At 42.0% G+C, this 22856-nt stretch overlaps 1 protein-coding gene and 1 long non-coding RNA gene across 2 annotated transcripts in view; one reads left to right on the forward strand and one right to left on the reverse strand.

Moving 5' to 3' along the window:
- Positions 1 to 12719, reverse strand: part of grifin (galectin-related inter-fiber protein) — a 28222-nt gene extending 15503 nt beyond the window's left edge. The window contains exons 1-2 of the mRNA XM_060942115.1: positions 12708 to 12719; positions 11148 to 11227 (exon numbers count right to left, since the gene is read on the reverse strand). Coding sequence (XP_060798098.1) covers positions 11148 to 11227; positions 12708 to 12719 — 92 coding nt within the window. The remainder of the gene's footprint in view (positions 1 to 11147; positions 11228 to 12707) is intronic.
- A 6226-nt stretch (positions 12720 to 18945) lies between these two features.
- Positions 18946 to 19684, forward strand: LOC132900079 (uncharacterized). Its single transcript, XR_009656751.1, has 2 exons — positions 18946 to 19346; positions 19625 to 19684. It is a non-coding gene; the product is annotated as an uncharacterized LOC132900079 (long non-coding RNA).
- Positions 19685 to 22856: the final 3172 nt, after the last annotated feature.

Raw genomic sequence — 22856 nt, forward strand, 5'->3', positions numbered from 1 at the left:
TAAGGTCTTTGCAACTTCTAAAGTTATTGTATAGCTAATTATATTTCATCATTGAGAATACTGCAAGTACCATAGTGCAATGTTTTTTTTTTCCTTACTGTGACTTACCAAATGTTGTCTGCTGTAATGTTTATGTTGTAACCAATCCTATATAGGTTTAGTTGTAATGGTGTGCATTTGGACCAATGAGAATGCAGGACATAGGAATGTCGAATCTGCCACTGCGGGGGGGTGGAGGAAGAAAAAGAAAAAAATGCTTATGGATCAGGGAGTGAAGGGAGTGACCGGGTTTTGTGTTGGAGACGTCGCGGGCCTTGGATGGACAGAGTAAGCTAACCAATTAAGCTGCTGGCCTGAGATGTAACTAAGTGCAGTCAGCATTACGGGAGAGAGACTTTGTAAACTGTCGGGTGTGAAGGCTAGCAAGCCAATGTGTGTGTTTTTTTTCCTAGCTGCGTGAACAAGTTCGGAAGTAATTCATGCCAGGCAAGTAAAGTTCTGAGTTTTTTTTCCTTGGAACACTAACGTAGTGAACTGAGACTCAAACTTTCGTCCGAGCAAGTTCGGAAGAAAGGCTTCTTCCTCAAAGACTCGTTGCCCTCGGGACCGCCTGTGTATACACTTCGAAAGGCCCGGCCATTGTCTGCTCACTACGGAGCTACCGGTTGTGAGTAGCCAACTTGAAGCTCAACTGTCTCGTCACCCACGTAGCTGAGAGACTACCGTGTGAGTGAGTAAACATTGTTTCTCGTCCGTTGGATCTCGTTTCCACATTTTGGAGGCTGCGTTGTGGATTACATTTTTTGTTTGCCCTTTCATGTGCACCAACGTAATGGGCCCCAATGTTATGCTTGCAAGCTGGGTATTCATTGACTGATGGGACGGATATTGTAAATATGTGTGCCTGTAGGGCGTTAGTGTTCATTTGATTAAGTGAAAGTAATTCTACAGGTGTTCTCTAACCTTTTATTTTATTTTATAAAGGTTTACAGGGTATGTTGTGTGCCAGGTTTATTGGCATATTTTATGTTCATTTCGGTATACCAAAGGTGACAAAGTGTACTTGTATTTTATACCATCACCCGTGGGCATATATTTTGCCACACCCCTATACCTGTTTTCATTTATTTATTTTTTTTAAGACCCTACAAAATAAATGTCACCCATTGGTTATATTTCATGGCAGAGTGGTGTTGCATATACTTAATAATTAAATTTCTGGAGATTTACATAGTGTATGTCAGGACTACTGGTACAGTATTTCTCCAGTGGAGGCACTGCGCAAGTTGTTCATTTAAGGCATAGGCCTACTGTTGTAAGTTTAATGGCAAATTCCCTAACTGCAAATGGTAGACGGAAAATCCAGTGAATTCACCATCTATAGCTGAAACCCAGGATCCTGTTAGTGTTCGAGTGTAGCTTTAAAGTAGGTATGACACTTTAAAGGGGTTACATATGTCTTTGTAAGAAGACCAAAAAAGTAAAAAAAAAAAGGTGGAAAAAAACTACAGAGCTACTGGAGAGGCAGCCGTCTCACACAGCGCCCAAACACAATATATAATCTAATATTAATCTAAATGCAGGTAAACAAAGTTTCCTTTTCACTCTCTACACCACTGATTTCAACTACTGCATGGAGACCTGCCACCTCCAGAAATTTTCTGATGACTCTGCAGTGGTTGGACGTATTACCAGTGGTGATGAGAGTGAGTACAGGATGGTGGTGGACAACTTTGTCACGTGGAGCAGGAAGAACCACCTACAGCTCAACATGACGAAGACGAACGAACTGGTGGTCAATCTGAAGAGAATCAGGGCTCCGGTGAACCCTGTTAACATCCAAGGGGTCAGTGTGGACGTGGTGGAGGACTATACAGTGAGGCAAAAAAGTATTTAGTCAGCCACCAGTTGTGCAAGTTCTCCCACTTAAAAAGATGAGAGAGGCCTGTAATTTTCATCATAAGTACACTTCAACTATGAGAGACAGAATGGGGGGAAAGAATCCAGGAAATCACATTGTAGGATTTTTAATGAATTAATTGGTAAATTCCTCGGTAAAATAAGTATTTGGTCACCTACAAACAAGCAAGATTTCTGGCTCTCACAGACCTGTAACTTCTTTAAGAGGCTCCTCTGTCCTCCACTCGTTACCTGTATTAATGGCACCTGTTTGAACTCATTATCATTATAAAAGACACCTGTCCACAACCTCAAACAGTCACACTCCAAACTCCACTATGGCCAAGAATAAAGAGCTGTCAAAGGACACCAGAAACAAAATTGTAGACCTGCACCAGGCTGGGAAGACTGAATCTGCAATAGGTAAGCAGCTTGGTGTGAAGAAATCAACTGTGGGAGCAATTATTAGAAAATGGAAGACATACAAGACCACTGATAATCTCCCTCGATCTGGTGCTCCACGCAAGATCTCACCCCGTGGGGTCAAAATGATCACAAGAACGGTGAGCAAAAATCCCAGAACCACACGGGGGGACCTAGTGAATGACCTGCAGAGAGCTGGGACCAAAGTAACAAAGGCTACCATCAGTAACACACTACACCGCCAGGGACTCAAATCCTGCAGTGCCAGACATGTCCCCCTGCTTAAGCCAGTACATGTCCAGGCCCATCTGAAGTTTGCTAGAGAGTATTTGGATGATCCAGAAGAGGATTGGGAGAATGTCATATGGTCAGATGAAACCAAAATAGAACTTTTTGGTAAAAACTCAACTTGTCGTGTTTGGAGGAGAAAGAATGCTGAGCTGCATCCAAAGAACACCATACCTACTGTGAAGCATGGGGGTGGAAACATCATGCTTTGGGGCTGTTTTTCTGCAAAGGGACCAGGACGACTGATCCGTGTAAAGGAAAGAATGAATGGGGCCATGTATCGTGAGATTTTGAGTGAAAACCTCCTTCCATCAGCAAGGGCATTGAAGATGAAACGTGGCTGGGTCTTTCAGCATGACAATGATCCCAAACACACCGCCCGGGCAACAAAGGAGTGCCTTCGTAAGAAGCATTTCAAGGTCCTGGAGTGGCCTAGCCAGTCTCCAGATCTCAACCCCATAGAAAATCTTTGGAGGGAGTTGAAAGTCCATGTTGCCCAGCAACAGCCCCAAAACATCACTGCTCTAGAGGAGATCTGCATGGAGGAATGGGCCAAAATACCAGCAACAGTGTGTGAAAACCTTGTGAAGACTTACAGAAAATGTTTGACCTCTGTCATTACCAACAAAGGGTATATAACAAAGTATTGAGATGAACTTTTGTTATTGACCAAATACTTATTTTCCACCATAATTTGCAAATAAATTCTTTAAAAATCAGACAATGTGATTTTCTGGATTTTTTTCCTCATTTTGTCTCTCATAGTTGAGGTATACCTATGATGAAAATTACAGGCCTCTCTAATCTTTTTAAGTGGGAGAACTTGCACAATTGGTGACTGACTAAATACTTTTTTGCCCCACTGTAAGTACCTGGGGGTGTACTTGGACAATAAACTGGACTGGTCCAAAAACGTGGACACTGTATACAAAAAGGGCCAGAGCCGTCTCTATTTTCTGAGATGGCTGAGGTCTTTTAACATCTGCCGAACGATGCTATGGATGTTCTATGAGTCTGTGGTGGCCAGTGCCATCCTGTATGCTGTCGTCTCTTGGGACAGCGGCTTGAGGGTGAAGGACACTAACAGACTCAATAAGACCATCAGAAAGGCCGGCCATGTTGTAGGCGTGGAACTGGACTCTCTGACAGTGGTGTTGGAGAAGAGGACACTGTCCAAAATAAAAACAATCTTAGACTGTCCTTCCCACCCTCTACATGAGAAGCTGATCAGCCACAGGAGCATGTTCAGTAAACAGCTGATTCTTCCACGCTGCACAACTGAGAAACACAGGAAATCATTCCTACCTGTTGCTGTCAAGCTGTACAATGCCACTGTATAACTGTGGTACACTGTCTTACCATGTATCCTTAACTCAGGTGCAATACATGTATATAGGAATCATTGTATATAAAATCACTTCATTTTGCTTTTACTTGTTATTGAACTTATTTAAATTTATTTTATTTTTATTTATTATTTTTTAAAGACTATTTTATCTTCTATTTTTAGATTCAGGAGCTTGGTTGCAAATTTTGAATTTCCCTCCGGGGATTAATAAAGTAATTCTGATTCTGTTGTTTTTATCCAAATGAGAGTCAGAGCTTACCCGTCTGTGTTCTCGCTTCTTGAAGGCCGATTGTTTTTGAAACAATCTGACTTTCATTTGTTTGTTCAGTTCTCCGTTCATTCGCTTCTTCCATGTAAGGGCGAGATGGCAGCAATATCCAGTTTAGAAATCAGACGGCTGCTCCACTCATTCACTTTTCTTCATACTGAGTACTCCGCCATTACTGCTTGGCTCAGGCAATTACTAAAACCCGGGACAGAACGGGATGTCACTGGTTTTAGCAACAACTGCAGGGAGGTCACTGCCCGAGCGATATGTCCCGTCCCGTTCTGTCCTGGGGTTTACCAACAACCCTCGGCTCACTCCGGGAGGACTGGTGCAACTGAACTCACTTTCCTTTTTAAAAAAAAAATTAAATAAATACTTTCCTTTTCTTGTAGTTTTCTTTTTCTTTAATTGTTGGTACTGCACCCTCTTTCAGTACGGGCTTATAGCCAACGCTCCTCAACAGATCAGAGGTCTCGTACGAGTCATCAGTGAAAGGTGCAGAGGAGAGACCACTTCGTAGGCGCCCAATGTGCCCGTGAACTTCTTGCAAAACGCGTCCAAATCTTTGCAGTTTGAACATTCTTGGGCCATGAATGCAACATAAATCCAGCTTCTGTCATGTTGCTGCACCGGCCAAAATCACATCTATATGGCATGGCGATAAATTAGCTCAAAATGGAGGATCAGAGTTGTGGTCAGCTCTCTGTTTTAGTATCGCGGAAATGACACTGAGACCGATAGACTTCCTGCGGTGACGTTACGGACGTCAAGGTCATTCACTCAGACCGCTACCTATATAAATCACTTTAATCATAAAAATTACTATATTATATTTATTGTTAACGCTTAAAACTATTCCTGTGCCATTCTTGAGGGCATTTATAAACGAAAGTGAGGCCATGGTTCTACGTATATGCTTTAAAGTAGAAAAGTTTGAGAACCCCTGATTAAGGAGACAGAGGCAATTGGGTCGAGAGCAATCTGGCTGATGGGACCTGGTCAAGTGTCTCAGTTTAGATATACCACAAGTAATGAACCACCAGCTGTGCTTCACTGGTCTCACATTTTCCATGTGCTGATTGACAATTTGCCATGATAGAGATGACAGGAAACAATTTCAAATTCCAGCTGCTTTTGCCTTGGCCTGTGCTTTCTGTTGGGCTATAAAGATCTATAACCATGTACAACATAAGCACCATTCTCAGAGAAAAGCCATTCTTGCAAACCTAAATGCACTGTCATATGTATTCCTGACCCATTAGTGTCCCAAATTCAGCTTTGTACTGTTGCTTGTTTGTGTAATCATTTTTGGAGATTTTCTATGTCTAGTGTGATAAATAGGGTCTGTTAAACCAGGCATGATGAATTACAAATTCTTCAGAGTTATTAATGTCTCATGTTCTTAACCGTATTCCCATTTTGGAAGGGGAATAGGAACTTTCATGCACAACTTTTCACAGGATTAAGATCTGTCTCTTTGAAATGTTGCTGCCTGTCTGCTTTGAGTTCACTTGGATTTAGACAACAGGAACTGGATTTATATACATGACTTCAGTTTTTACATATTCTGTTTCTGAGAACTAACAAGGTACAAATACACTGCCACCCTGTTATAGCAAACTTTTACTATGAACGTCTTCATATCATGAACGAAGTTCGTTTCCCCCCACCTTTGAGGACAAGGAGCCGGAGTCTTTAAATAAAAAAAAAAAAACATCACTGAGCCATACGTTCTTCTTCCCCCCAGAGACAAACAATAAGTAATCAAGTCCGCAGTCCAGTTAACAATATGTGGTAAAGCCATAAAACAAAGGTTTAACAAGCCTCACTTAGATGTTGATCACTAACAATTATCGAGAACTATGATTGCTGACTTTAAAAAATCCCTTAAACGGACTTTATTTTATGAACTAACAGCAGTTGTACTCGAGTCTTTACTCAGTAAACATTGTTGTCATGACACTCATAAACGTAAAATACTCTCTGTCAAAGACAAACTTCATATCCTGGAGCGTCTAAAGCATGGCGAGAAAGCAACAAATTTGTCTAAAGAATACGATACCCCCAGAAAATTTCAATTTCAATTTTTAAAGCAAAAGAAAAAGAGCTCAGAGACTTCATCCATTACTGCAATCAACATGAAGGGCTGAAAAGAAAGAAGATCTCGTCTCGTCTCGTCTTCTTCCGCTTTATCCGGGACCGGGTCGCGGAGGCAGCAGTCTAAGCATGGAAGCCCAAACTTCCCTTTCCCCAGACACCTCGGCCAGCTCCTTGGGAAGAACACCGAGGCGTTCCCAGGCCAGCCGAGAGACATAGTCCCTCCAGCGTGTCCTGGGTCTTCCCCGGGGCCTCCTCCCGGGGGGACATGCCTGGAACACCTCCCCAGGGAGGCGTCCAGGAGGCATCCGAAAAAGATGCCCGAGCCACCTCAGCTGATTCCTCTCGATGTGGAGGAGCAGCGGCTCTACTCCGAGCTCCTTCCGAGTGACTGTGCTTCTCACCCTATCTCTAAGGGAGCGCCCAGCCACCCTGTGAAGGAAACTCATTTCGGCCGCTTGTATCCGCGATCTTGTTCTTTCGGTCATTACCCAAAGCTCATGACCATAGGTGAGAGTCGGAACGTAGATCGACCGGTAAATTGAGAGCTTCGCCTTTTGGCTCAGCTCCTTCTTCACCATGACGGACCAGTAAAGCAACCGCATCACTGCGGAGGCTGCACCAATCCACCTGTCAATCTCACGCTCCATCCTTCCCTCACTCGTGAACAAGATCCCGAGATACTTAAACTCCTCCACTTGAGGCAGGACTTCTCCACCAACCTGGAGAGGGCAAGCCACCCTTTTCCGGTCGAGAACCATGGCCTCGGACTTGGAGGTGCTGATTCTCATCCTAGCCGCTTCACACTCGACTGCAAACCGCCCCAGTGCATGTTGAAGGTCCTGGTTTGAAGAAGCCAACAGGACATCATCCACAAAAAGCAGAGATGAAATCCTGTGGTTCCCAAACAGGATTCCTTCCGGCCCCTGGCTGCACCTAGAAATTCTGTCCATAAAAATTATGAACAGAACCGGTGACAAAGGGCAGCCCTGCCGGAGTCCAACATGCACTGGGAACAGGTCTGACTTACTGCCGGCAATGCGAACCAGACTCCTGCTCCATTTGTACAGGGACTGGACAGCCCTTAGCAAAGAGCCCTGAACCCCATACTCCCGAAGCACCCCCCACAGAATACCATGGGGGACACGGTCGAATGCCTTCTCCAGATCCACAAAGCACATGTGGACTGGTTGGGCAAACTCCCATGAACCCTCGAGCACCCTATGAAGGGTATAGAGCTGGTCCAGTGTTCCGCGACCAGGACGAAAATCGCATTGTTCCTCCTGGATCCGAGGTTCGACTATTGGTCAAATTCTCCTCTCCAGTACCCTGGAGTAAACCTTCCCCGGGAGGCTGAGAAGTGTGATTCCCCTATAATTGGAGCACACTCTCCGGTCTCCTTTCTTAAAAAGAGGGACCACCACCCCAGTCTGCCACTCCAGAGGCACTGTCCCCGACCGCCACGTGATGTTGCAGAGGCGTGTCACCCAAGACAGCCCCACAACATCCAGAGACTTGAGATACTCAGGGCGGATCTCATCCACCCCCGGTGCCTTGCCACCGAGGAGCTTGCAAACCACCTCAGTGACTTCGGCTTGGGTAATGGACGAGTCCACCACTGAGTCATCAGCCTCAGTCTCCTCAATGGAAGACATGATGGTGGGATTGAGGAGATCCTCAAAGTATTCCTTCCACCGCCCGACAATGTCCCCAGTCGAGGTCAACAGCTCCCCACCCGCACTGTAAACAGTGTTGGCAGATTACTGCTTCCCCCTCCTGAGGCGCCGGATGGTTTGCCAGAATTTCTTCGAGGTCGACCGATAGTCCTTCTCCATGGCCTCCCCGAACTCCTCCCAGTTCCGAGTTTTTGCCTCCGCAACTGCCTGAGCTGCAGCACGCCTGGCCTGCCGATACCCGTCAGCTGCCTCAGGAGTCCCGGAGGTCAACATGGCCCGATAGGACTCCTTCTTCAGCTTGACGGCATCCCTTACTACTGGTGTCCACCACCGGGCTCGGGGATTGCCGCCACGACAGGCACCGGAGACCTTGCGGCCACAGCTCCGAACAGCTGCGTCCACAATGGAGGCAGAGAACATGGTCCACTCAGACTCAATGTCCCCTGCCTCCCTCGGAAGCTGGGAAAAGCTCTCCTGGAGGTGGGAGTTAAAGACCTCCCCAACAGAGTGCTCGGCCAGACGTTCCCAGCAGACGCTCACCCTACGTAAGAAAGAAGATGCAGCAAGTAAACAACAGCAAGTGTGACTTATTTTCTTTACTTCATAAATATGTAAGTGAATTACATGTTCATATAAATGAAACACAGTGGGTCTTATTTTATGTAAGAGTGAGTGTTTGGTGTGATAAGTGGGTTCATTTTAGTATTACGAACTTTTTGGTATACCAAACTGTTTGGATCCCCCAAGAAGTTTGTTATAGCGGGGTTGCAGTGTATTTACGTTACTGTACTTAAGTAGAGTTTTCAGATATCTGCACTTTGAGTATTTTTCTGGCATCTTTTTACTTTTAGTTCCTGCATTTTAATACAAATATTTGTACTTTCTACTTCTTACATTTTCAGATCACACTAGTTACTTTAGTTTTGATGCATTTGATGGGAATTATCAATTTTTTTTTCATCATTGCAAACCTTCCCAACATCAAGACTAATTTCAACCTACATGGATGGGACAATAACACACAGAAAAGACGACACTGATTACAAACCCCTAACCTGGCAGTCCTGACTCTCAATCAAAGCATGAGATGTGTTCAAATTTGGCAAACAGGTTTTCTTTGAAATTTTAAACATTTTTGTGCAAATGTACCAAATTGTTCGCTGTATGTGACGTATGCTTTTCAGACTCTTCAAATAAAGCTATTAGCAAGTAGGAAAGGAGCAGCTAGTAAGGAAACGATAGCTATAAGTGACTGTTATATACAGATGGGTTGTCGAGGTTAGCATGCTGTACATACTGTAGCTAATAAATATTGACTGCACGTGCAAGTGGATTATTTATATGTCAAAGTCCTTAACAATTAATGTATGTGCAGTGGAACACCTTTTAATGTATAGTGGGGCAAAAAAGTATTTAGTCAGCCACCAATTGTGCAAGTTATCCCACTTAAAAGGATGAGAGAGGCCTGTAATTTTCATCATAGGTACACTTCAACTATGAGACACAGAATGGGGGGAAAGAATCCAGGAAATCACATTGTAGGATTTTTAATGAATTAATTGGTAAATTCCTCGGTAAAATAAGTATTTGGTCACCTATAAACAAGCAAGATTTCTGGCTCTCACAGACCTGTAACAACTTCTTTAAGAGGCTCCTCTGTCCTCCACTCGTTACCTGTATTAATGGCACCTGTTTGAACTCGTTATCAGTATAAAAGACACCTGTCCACAACCTCAAACAGTCACACTCCAAACTCCACTATGGCCAAGACCAAAGAGCTGTCAAAGGACACCAGAAACAAAATTGTAGACCTGCACCAGGCTGGGAAGACTGAATCTGCAATAGGTAAGCAGCTTGGTGTGAAGAAATCAACTGTGGGAGCAATTATTAGAAAATGGAAGACATACAAGACCACTGATAATCTCCCTCGATCTGGGGCTCCACACAAGATCTCACCAGTGAGATATATGAAAACACAGTTCATACATACGAATATCCTTAAAGGTTTCTGGAAAATAAATTATTTGCACACTTTTGGGCACATAGCATATTTTAATGCTGGTGGTTACATTAAGGGGCGGCACGGTGGTGTAGTGGTTAGCGCTGTCGCCTCACAGCAAGAAGGTCCTGGGTTCGAACCCCGGGTCCGGCGAGGGCCTTTCTGTGTGGAGTTTGCATGTTCTCCCCGTGTCCGCGTGGGTTTCCTCCGGGTGCTCCGGTTTCCCCCACAGTCCAAAGACATGCAGGTTAGGTTAACTGGTGACTCTAAATTGACCGTAGGTGTGAATGTGAGTGTGAATGGTTGTCTGTGTCTATGTGTCAGCCCTGTGATGACCTGGCGACTTGTCCAGGGTGTACCCCGCCTTTCGCCCGTAGTCAGCTGGGATAGGCTCCAGCTTGCCTGCGACCCTGTAGAAGGATAAAGCGGCTAGAGATAATGAAATGAGATGAGAGGTTACATTAATCGAGTCATCCACAAAGCTGAAAGAAACATACATTGAGCATGACCCTGGAAAACCAAGATAGACCACCTGTACAGTGTCAATACTTCACAGATGGATCTATACTTCATCACAACTTTGTCTCTGACCTGTTTGGAGGCTCCTTGGTTTTCATGTTGCTTGCTTAATAGTGTTGCAGAGTCAGGGTCCTTTCAGAACAGGCTGATTTTTACAGACATCATGTGACAGATCATGTGACACTTTGATTGCACACAGGTGGATCTTAATCAACTAATTATATGATTTATGAAGTGAATTGGTTGGACCAGCTCTTATTTAGGGGTTTCATATGAAGGGGGTGAATACTTATGCACACTCCAGATTTCTGGGTTTTTTTTTCATCTTAACTATTGTTTGTGTCACAATAAAACAACAATTTGCACCTTTAAAGTGGTAGACGTTGTGTAAATCAAATGGTGCTAACCTTCCTCCAAAAAAAAAATAAAAATCCATTTTAATTCCAGCTTGCAATGCGACAAAACAGGACAAACACCATCGGGGATGCATACTTTTGCAAGACACTAACTTGTGTTTTACAAATGATATTCTACCCCTTTCCTTTCTAGATTTCTCCACAAACCTGCAGAAAAGAAGTGGTGTGTTTGCAGATTTCTATCATATGGAGAGGACCCCTGTACTCGACTTACTTATTGGCTTGTGAGTTAGATTGTCCTTTTAGGATGACGCTCCATCCTGGACACAGGCCATCAGGACAGGAAGCTTCAAACTAGAGGAATCAGGTGAAATGTTTAGGGTGTTTAACATAGACACAAAGTGCAGTTGTTTGAACAGAAACACAGCACATGTCTAGCTTTCTTGGATTATTATTTAATTAAAAGTTCAGAGTCATTGTAAAGAAAATAAATGTGTTGAAGTTAATGTGATTTTTAACTTTTACAGTAGTGTGTCCCAATTTTTAAAGGTTGTCGTAATAGCTTTCAATATAGTATCCTAATATGTGAAAATGTAATTAAGATCTTTTTTTGTTTTGTTTTGTAGTATTAATCAACATAATGTGATTAGTCCAGGCACTAATTTAATTACATCGGTTTCAATGCAGTTCAATGAAAGAACTTTCGTTTTATTGTGAACATTAATCAAGCATATTTTATTTCTTGAGCAAATCTTTATTCGATATCTTCTACATCCGTTCTATCTACACATCAGTGGATCGCTTCAATTGCTAAACCCAATACTTTTCAGTAAAATCAATCGATTCATGGTTTGTCCCTGAAAAGCTTTAATCATTTCAGATCTTTTACACTGCTCTTTTAGATCAAGATAAAACGCTGCCTGATTTTTTTTAATCATATTTGCACAGCAGAGGAGAAACATCAGAGCATGTGAACAGACACAGGAACATTAATATATTAGTGATGCATATTGTTGCAGCTATACAGAGGTGAATACGTGGTTAGGAAGAAATTTCTTGGCATCAGTGAAGTCTGAGAAAGGTGAGGCAACTGCAGAAGAGTGATTTCTACATCTCCACTACCTGACACGCAAAATTACTTGGGAGAAGAGGAAGGTTTCTAAAGCAGCCATGCAGACAAGCTTCTGCATGCTTTCTAAATCTAAATTTAGGTAAGTTACAGAGGCTCAGCAGACAGGCGAAGTCAAGCGCTTCTATGAATGAGCTGCTGAGTACATATCAGCTCTATACTGTAAAGCTTTTGAACTCTATTTCCTTTCAAAATAAACAAACGAGCTGCAAATGACCCTTATCCTTAAGGTGGAAAATGCATTTAATGTGGACCTCCCACTTCCTTCTTCAAACTGCAAATTGTAATGATCACGGGTAAACAGTCAGTAATGATGGGCTGTAGCTAAACTCATCGAAACCACTGCAGCTTTCTCTTCTGACTCTTCTCAGCAATCCTGTCTGGGACACAATTTAACATTCAGCACTGAGAGAACCTGAGCGAGTAATGTGCAGGACATAACCACAGCACTTAAGCTATCCTAAGAGTCCCTTCATGGTCCATTATGTGGAGAACCATCATTTGTGTAATGAATATGTATTTCATAACCATGTCCCCAGTGCACTGATTATTAGCTAGTCTGTGCATGCTATGCGATTTACAGGCATGCTTAATGAAGGACCTGCGCCAAGCAGGTAATTGAACTATGAATGACCAGCAAAGCTTGTAACGACAGAATGAGCTAATTTGCTTTGATTGTGTCTGCAGCCGATCTGTGTTTCTTACCCGTAATGCCATCTCATCGGTGGTGTCTTGTGGCTCTGTGTATCGATCAGTTTTCCAGGAGAAGCTGGAAAGTAGGGATGCGATTTAAAGACAGCAGTGGCACCACGTGAGCCACTGGGTTCGCTGTGAGGTGGGCCTTTGTCTGAGCTGAGCTCTATAAAAACAAGCGTATACACACACATACACACTCTTGTGCTTCTTTCTTTGTGAGGACACTCGTTGACATAATGCATTCCCTAGCCCCTTACCCTAACCTTAACCATCACAACTAAATGCCTAACCCCACCCCTTACCCTAACCTGAACCCTAAAAATAAGTCTTAACCCTCAAACAGCGCTTTGAAAAAGAAAGGATCAGCAAAAATGTCCTCACTTCCCAAAAATGTCCTAACTCTGTTGGTAAAAACATATTCCAGTCCTCAATTTATAGCAAATACACACACACACACACACACACACACACACACTTACAACCAAATCTCTGTTCTAGACTCTTCACAGTTCAGACAGAGACCACATTGTACCAAAGGGCTTAGATGTGGCTTATGAATAAGCATTAATTACGCTCATATGCAACTTTAGAGGTAATCTATTCCATTACAAGCATTTTATTACATTCATTTTTTTCCTTATTAGATTTCTTGCTAGGTATTAGATTATATTCCTGCATACATCAGAACCCAGGAAATGGAGTGGTAGCTAAGAGCTAATGAGCTGTGACCACTCCTTAAAACAATGATGAAAAATCACTGCAACATTCAAGCGGCACCATCATCACTGCACTCTCGGTTTGTTCAGGTGACGCATGGCATGCCCTGTTATTTTACACTTTGACAGTGCATTTTTCATCAACACCAGTCAGCTTTCCTGAAATGGAATTGCTTACAGACAGCAAAAATGAGCACTAACAATAGAGCTGATGGGCTGCGTGCTGTCCTATTAATATGAGTGAGCTATCAGCTTCTAATCCTAGGGATTACATGATAAAATGTGGGTGTCTGTTTTGGTTTCACAGCTCATCAGGTTTGCCAGCCCTTTCAAATTTCCTGCATGTGTCTGAACACAATGGCTGGGCAGAGCTCAAAAGCTCCAAGCAGAGCTGCTTCTGCTTATTGGACAAAATGCTTCACATTTTAACACCAGTCACAACAGTACATAAGTCCCTAAGCTGCCTTGTCCCATAGAGAACAATAATTTTAGGCCTGTAGCACTGACATCCATTGTAATGAAATGTTTTGAGAAATATATAGTGACTCTTTTAAAAATGGAGGTAAACCAGGATTTAGACCCCTGTCAATTTGCCTACAAATGGGGTAGGAGTACAGATGACGCTATAAGTAGCATCACCCACATAGTCCTAAAACACCTTGAGGACACTAAGGCCTATGCACGTTTACTTTTTATGGATTTTAGTTCTGCGTTTAATACTATTCAGCCCTTTCTACTATTGGAGACACTGAAAAAGATGGGTGTAATCTCTTTGATTGTTAAATGGTATTATTCTTTTTTAGCTAACAGGATGCAATATGTGAAGGTCCATAAAGCAGTCTCAGACCCCAAATTCATCAGCACAGGGGCTCCACAGGGGTATGCGAGCTCCCTGGCCTTTTCACTATTTATACCAATGAGTGCGTGAGTAAACACCCACAAAACTACATTGTTAAATTTTCTGACGATACCGCCAGTCTTGGCTTATTACACAGAGATCAAGACGTAGCCTCTTACCATTCTGAAATTAAGCAGTTTGTAGTCTGGTGTGATGCTCACCATCTTGTCGTTAATATTAATAAAACAGAAGAAATGGTATTTGACCCAAGATCAACCTGTGAACCTAGTCCAGTGCTCATACACAACATACCCATATGTCAGATTACTTCATATAAGTATCTGGGTGTTTTTATTGATTGTTCACTCACCTGGCACATTCATGTTGAAAGACTTTGTACTAGCCTTCAACAGAGGATGCATTTCTTAAGAAGAATTAGACTGTATGGTGTCAATAGCAAACTTCTGTTTTTATTTTTTTCAAATGATTTTAGAGCATATGATACAGTATGGTATGCAAACCTGGTATGGCAATCTTTCAGTTCAGTTAAAGTCCAAGCTGGGGTGTTTGGTTAAAATAGCTTTAAAAATTGTAGGGCATCAAGATCAGTCACTTTATGAAAAGTCAGTGCTCAGGGAGGCACTGAAGATTCTGGATGACCTGACTCACATCCTGAATCAGGAATTTGCTATGCTACCCTCAGGTAGAACCGTGAGTTGGCCTAGTGGTTAGCGTGTCTGCCTCTTGATCGGGAGATCGGGAGTTCTACTCACGGTCGGGTCATACCAAAGACCATCATAAAAATGGTACCTACTGCCGTCTGGCAAGGCACACTGCAATACAGATGCGAGTGGGAAGTCAAACTCTCACGGTTACCAGAGGACTAGCCCCCCACTGTAACCCTAGCTATGTAATAAGCGAGAGGCCGAGGGCTACGGAAACGGAGATCGGCGCCGCCCTATGCGCCACATGGCGTGGGAAGGGACTTTGACCCTCAGGTAGAAGATTCAGGGTACCAAACTGTAGGCTAAATATATATAACTCATTCATCCCAGTTGCCATAAAGATGTTAAATAGTAACAAATAGCAGTGTATTTTTATTATTCAGTATTTACTCTACTTATTTATTGGGCTTACTGTAGCCTTGACTGCTGCTGTTATTTACTTTTAACCCCCACTCTCTGTGCTGTGTTCATTTTGCTGAGCTGCAACTATGTTGTGTCAGTGTCTGTGTTGTGTATGATGCAGTGAAGCATATGTTTGTATGTTCTATTTATGTGTTGTTTTTATGTAGTGTATGAGCTACTGTAGGTCTGTGATGCAGTGACTGGAGCCCAAGATGAATTTCCCCTTTGGGGACAATAAAGTATACTTTATCTTATCTCATCTTAACATCCACCAGGTGTGGACTATAGTGACAGATACCATGTTGACTAGGAAGAAAGACCCTGCTCTTAAGCACACAAGGTAAGGTGAATCATCAGCACTTAGGAACCTGGTGTGAGACTATAACAGAATATAAATCAGTGAAAAGCAGGAACCTTTATCTGGAAACATGTGCTGTGGGTACAGAATGTACATTCCCTTCTCAAAAGGAGATATCATTATGGTCTCTTTCTATCTGTGTGAGTCTTGCTTTTCTGTTCACTATCCAGTCTTTTATGAGTAATACAGCCTGAGACATGACTGGTCTGTGTATTGATTGACAACCAAAATCTGTTCCTGAATATGTGAAGCTTCTGACTGTGATCTCATTAGAGTCCAGAGATACCACTAGGCTTCAATACCATCGACATGGTTTGCATAGCAAGCCCAGGTCGCTCGCGCACAGGCGGGCAGGCGGGCAGATAGATAGATAGATAGATAGATAGATAGATAGATAGATAGATAGATAGATAGATAGATAAAGTACAGTAAGTAAGTGAGAAAGTGTGTCCAAACTGACTGGTACTGTAAATAGTTATGGATTGGAACCATGGTGAGACAGAGTGCCACAACGGGTTATATTTCATCCACCCAAAACTGATAATGAGTTATTTAAATGCATACACTAAAAAGAAAAATACAATTACCATATTGAATAGCTACAGGTCAGAGTTGTCAGTATTCATACATTAACCAAGTTAATGCATATGATCTGCAGACACACATCTATAGCATAAAGCTTATATCTACACCAAGCACATCAAATTCCTCATAATATATCCATCCAGCCATCCATTATGTACACTGCTTATCCATCAGGGTCACTGTGGATGCTGAAGCCAATCTCAGCTGGCTTGTGGACAGACTCAGGAACATTAACATATGAGTGATGCATATTGTCGCAGCTATTCAGAGGTGAATACGAGGTTTGTGTGAGATTTGTTGGTGTCGGTGAAGTCTAAGAGAGGTGAGGCAGCTGCAGAAGAGTGATTTTTACATCTCCACTACCTGACACGCAAAATTACTTGGAGAAGAGGAAGGTTTCTAAAGTAGACAAGCTTCTGCATGCTTTCTAAATCTAAATTCAGGTAAGTTACAGAGGCTCAGCAGACAGGCGAAGTCAAGAGCTTCTAAGAGCTGCTGAGTATATACAGTGGTACTTGAAAGTTTGTAAACACTTTAGAATTTTCTATATTTCTGCCTAAATATGACCTAAAACATCAGCAGACTTTCACATAAGTCCTAAAAGTAGATAAAGAGAACCCAGTTAAACAAATGAGACAAAAATATTATACTTGGCCATTTATTTACTGAGGAAAATTATCCAATATTACATATCTGTGAGTGGCAAAAGTATGTGAACCTCTGGGATTAGCAGATAATTTGAAGGTGAAATTAGAGTCAGGTGTTTTCAATCAATGGGATGACAATCAGACGTGAGTGGGCACCCTGTTTTATTTAAAGAACAGGGATCTATCAAAGTCTGATCTTCACAACACACGTTTGTGGAAGTGTATCATGGCACAAACAAAGGAGATTTCTGAGTACCTCAGAAAAAGCGTTGTTCATGCTCATCAGGCTGGAAAAGGTTACAAAACCATCTCTAAAGAGTTTGGACTCCGCTGATCCACAGTCAGACAGATTGTGTATAAATGTAGAAATTCAAGACCATTGTTACCCTCCCCAGGAGTGGTCGACCAACAAAGATCACTCCAAGAGCAAGGCGTGTAATAGTCAGCAAGGTCACAAAGGACCCCAGGGTAACTTCTAAGCAACTGAAGGCCTCTCTCACATTGGCTAATGTTAATGAGTTCATGAGTCCACCATCAGGAGAACACTGAACACCAATGGTGTGTGTAGGTATCATGCCGCCATCTTGTGTCAGAACTACAATTCCCAGGCAACTTCCGCGTGACCTACGTCACACGTGGGCGGGATCATCTACTTCAGTCCGCCATGGCGTATAAGTCCAGGCAGAAGCTCCGCCATTTTGTCTCTTGCGTCCGGTTTTCAAGGAAGCTAGACGCACAAAAGAGATGCTCTCCACCAAAAAGACATCTTCTTTCTTGCAAGATCCATCACTCAGCGCGATTTTCTTTCTTACCCTTGGCAAAGGTAAACTCTAGAGTCGCGCGATCTTTAAACTCAACCTGAGTTACAACCGGTTTACTTGTATTAGAAGTGACGTCACGACTGCAGCCCAGGCAATTAAAAGTTAAGAAGCGATTGAATCCTTTTTAACTCAAAAGCGCTGTGCATCTTATTCTGATCAGAGACTTTTCCTCACGAACGCTGAGGTTCGGACCAAGAATCCTCTGCTTTCTACGGGAACCACCCAAGTGCTCCGCTGGACCCGAAAGTTTTCTACGCCTCCATCATGAGCGGCTCACGTGCGCCCACGGCGAGGCCCGAAACTACACCGGCGAATAGTTCTTCATATCTTGCTAAAGGCAGGATTAAGTAAGATTTTGGCATTTGGGCATAATTAAGATAGTCTTAGGAATTTGCTTTATTTGAAATAGTGTGAATTTAAACCCAGGTTTATTGTTACACTGTTAAACACGCAGCGTGTTGATTTATTTTGGTTCTATGTCCTCTCAATTGTTTAATAGATAGGCTGTGCATGCTCCTTCTCTCTCTCTTATTCTGACTAACACTAATTTCCTTATCATACATTTTGACCTTATCAAGGTTTCAGTGAGTTTGGTAATGTTATGAGTGTGGAATCTTTTTGTTACTGAGAAAACACGTGCTCAACAGGCCTGACCAGGCCTGATACACTTCCCCGATAGCAGAGGGTCGTTGAAACGACGTAGAGTTTTGGTCAGAATGGTCGGTTTCCGTCGTACGTCAGAAAATCAATGTTGAAACGGCGCCGTGAAACGTCGATTTCTCCGCCGTCTGAGAGGGTCGATTTATCACCGTTGAATCAACGTGGGTAAAGGTTGATCTGTCGACCGTCAGAGAAGGTTGAATATACGACGTTGAACCATCGTCACTTTTACCGGCCAGTTTTCAACATTGGTAGGATGAGCAACTGGCCCGTAGCCAGGGGGGATCGGAGGGTTCGTTCGATCCCCCCCCCCGCGACACCGCGCCCCGGACACACACGCCTCAAGATTACTCAAGATTTATTCATTTGTTCATGTCCGATGAATATACATTGATTCACATTTAAATTTACAATATCAAATCCAGACTAATCAAAAAAGAAAAGTAGACTAAGTGAGGACGAGTTAGAAAAACGGGTTCATTTCTCCTACGTTTATGTTTACACGTTTTGTTCAGACTGCTTTACACCCCAATCCAGTGGGTGGCGGTAATGCCCCCATTAGACCCCTTTCACTGACGTCACCCGAAACCGGAAGTAAACAAACCCTGCGCCACATTGGAAGACCAACAAACTCGTGATTTGGGGGAAATAACGGCAGCGCGCGGTATGTGAACCCACGAGGCACTTGGTTCATCATAAACCTACAATGGTAAACTTTTGTGCTGTGTTAGGGTTCTAACAAAGCTGATGGGAAAGGTGAAAAGAAGTCTTTCTACAGAATACCAGCTGTGTTTGAGACACAAGCAAACCAAGGAGCTTTCTGCCAGGAGACAGAGAGAGGATTTAGCTGCTTTATGCAGAGCGGATCTGAATACTTCAAGTCTATTTTGTTACTGGTAAGTCACTAGGCTAGAGTGTTGTAGAACATTTTTTTAAATGTTTACTGAATAAAAACATCCTTAATTTTATCAAATATTCTCTACTCTATATTTCATTTCTTTCTTTTGTTTTAATTTTCCTCCCTCCATCCCTCTTTGGATTTTAAATATAGTTTTTCCCCATGTCCAAATAATGAGGTGGGGTGGCATTTAGAAACCCATAGCCTACAGCTGACTTTCTTTATCAATGCTGCATCAAATTAATTTTGGTTATGTTTTTCTGTTTCCATGTACAGGTCTGCGCCGCAGGAGGAATAGGCCACAATTATAAATAAATCATAAAATGTTTCTAAGAACTTGTTCAAGTGTGTTCTGTTCCTTATAAATGTTAAAAGTTATGCCTCATTAGATAGCTTGACAAACATTAGGAGAGGTGCATTGTTGCATGCATTTTTATATCCTGTTGTACATTAAACAGGACGTAGCCTACGCACATTGATATAAATTAAGTTTCACTTTCATGGTTGAAGTATGCATGTGTGTGTTCATCCTAGGCAAGAGCCCCGATGCTTTATTGTTAGCTAGTTTAATTTAGCCTGTTTTGCTTAATTTGTAGCCTTCCTGTTGTACATAAAACAGGAAGTAAAGTTGGATGAATCATCGCCGAAAATTCAACTATAAATCGACCGAAATACGTAGTTGAATAAAGGGTGAAAGGGGGTCTATTCTCTGTCGACCACCAGCCACTTTTCAACGTCGTTTCAACGGAAACTCGTATGAGCAAAGCGGTGTTGAATCAACGTCGGTGATCGACGGTGATTCGACGGCATATAGGTCGAAGAACATGCCGATGATTCCACGTCGAATCAACGACCCTCTGCTATCTGGGTTTAGATAGCTTCCCTTTGTCTTTAGCTACCTCGTGCTCAGTAGGCCTCACTAGGCCTAACAAACACACTTTAGCTAGACCATAGGGCCTTTCACAAACACACTAGCAACACAAGGCTAATCTAGGCCTCCACCACGTGTAGTTAGCTACATGAGGCTAAACACATGGTCAAGTCCTTCACACACACACACAAGCACACATTAGCCACAGAGCTAATCCTTTGTTCTATTTAGATAACATTCCTTTGTTTTAGCTAGCAACAAGCTAGGCCATACACACACCACACATAAACACACACATGTATACACACCTCATATTTGTATATATTGATTATCCATTTTTGTCTTTGTTATAATAAATCCATTTATTATCAAAGCTGTGTGTATTCATCTTGTTGATGAACAATATCTGAAGTCCCCAATCTCCTCAAAGAATTCAAAAAGGTGCATACGAGTTATGTAATATGGTAAGTGATCGTAATAATTTGGAATTATACCATAATTTAGCTGTTTAGCAATTTATTATTAAGCACCAGGATTAATGGTATGATTCACTAAATGATTCATTGAACGATTCACTAAATGATTCATTGAACGATTCACTAAATGATTCACTAAACGACTCAATGAACGATTCACTGAATGATTCACTTCAAATGAGACTGATTCTATGGTATGATTCAATTCAAATGAGTCAAAGTAAACGATTCAATGGGATTGATTCATTTTAATTATTAACCTTCAAAATGTAATGAGACTGATTTAACGAGATTGATCACTTAATTTCAATAATTAACTGATTGCACCCACAGTGTGCATGGCAGGGTTGCAAGGAGAAAGCCACTGCTCTCCAAAAAGAACATTGCTGCTTATCTGCAGTTTGCTAAAGATTACGTGGACAAACCAGAAGGCTATTGGAAAAATGTTTTGTGGACAGATGAGACCAAAATAGAACTTTTTGGTTTAAATGAGAAGCGTTATGTTTGGAGAAAGGAAAACACTGCATTCCAGCATAAGAATCTTATCCCATCTGTGAAACATGGTGGTGGTAGTATCATGGTTTGGACCTGTTTTGCTGCATCTGGGCCAGGACAGCTTGCCATCATTGACGGAACAATGAATTCTGAATTATACCAGCGAATTCTAAAGGAAAATGTCAGGACATCTGTCCATGAACTGAATCTCAAGAGAAGGTGGGTCATGCAGCAAGACAATGACCCTAAGCATACAAGTTGTTCTACCAAAGAATGGTTAAAAAAGAATAAAGTTAATGTTTTGGAATGGCCAAGTCAAAGTCCTGACCTTCATCCAATCGAAATGTTGTGGAAGGACCTGAAGCGAGCAGTTCATGTGAGGAAACCCACCAATATCCCAGAGTTGAAGCTGTTCTGTACGGAGGAATGTCCTAAAATTCCTCCAAGTCGGTGTGCAGGACTGATTAGCAGTTACCGCAAATGTTTAGTTGCAGTTATTGCTGCACAAGGGGGTCACACCAGATACTGAAAGCAAAGGGTCACATACTTTTGCGACTCACAGATATGTAATATTGGATAATTTTCCTCAATAAATAAATGACCAAGTATAATATTTTTGTCTCATTTGTTTAACTGGGTTCTCTTTATCTACTTTTAGGACTTGTGTGAAAATCTGATGATGTTTTAGGTCATATTTATGCAGAAATATAGAAAATTCTAAAGGGTTCACAAACTTTCAAGCACCACTGTATGTATACCGCTTATCTGTCAAAGTCACCAGGGAAGCTGGAGCCAATCTCAGCTGGCTTCGGGCGAGAGGCAGGATATAAACTGAACAGGTCACCAATCTATCTCAGGGCTAACACAGAGACAGACAACCATACACACATGCATTCACACCTACAGGCAATTTAGACTTGACTTAATCCACGTCTTTGGACTGTGGGAGGAAACCGGAGCACCCAGAGGAAACCCACATTGGCATGAGGTGAACATGCAAATCCCACACAGAAAGGCCCAAGTAAGCCATGAGGTTTGAACCCGGAACCTTCTTGCTGTGAGGCCTTGTGTGCCGCGCATAATATCAGCACAAATGCTAATATCTCTTACCAAGTATTCCTAAATTTATTACAACAGCAATTACAACAGAAGTAGCAGTCTATGTGTATGTGTTATATTGTTTATCAGGTAACATTTTATATATGCAATTAAAATATAATTAAGTTAGAGATTAAGGTCAAATCAAAATCAAATACAGTGAAGCCTCGATATTAAGATCACCATTGGGACCAGGTCGAAGTGGTCTTAATATTGAGTTGGCAAGATATACTGACAGTTGCTGAGCTGTTGCATAGCAACGTGCATGCATGATGTTCTTAATACTGTTGTATTACATGTAATAAATTTATGAACGAGTTTATTGTATTTCATTGATAAATGATTAAATCAACAAGCTAAATTTAAACAAAAGTATAGCATGTGTGTGATTTGTGTGTCTAGCAAGTACAAATGTACATGTAATACAACATGTAAAAAACAATATAACTTTGTTTTCATTTAAACTTTTAATAAACTTGTAATAGAATTAATCATAATTAAAACCATACCATTTTTAAATGTAAACCATACAACAAACTTACACAAGTCATTGAAACAAGAAATTGAA

The sequence above is a fragment of the Neoarius graeffei genome, chromosome 16, assembly GCF_027579695.1.
Source record: "Neoarius graeffei isolate fNeoGra1 chromosome 16, fNeoGra1.pri, whole genome shotgun sequence".
Taxonomy (NCBI): domain Eukaryota; kingdom Metazoa; phylum Chordata; class Actinopteri; order Siluriformes; family Ariidae; genus Neoarius; species Neoarius graeffei.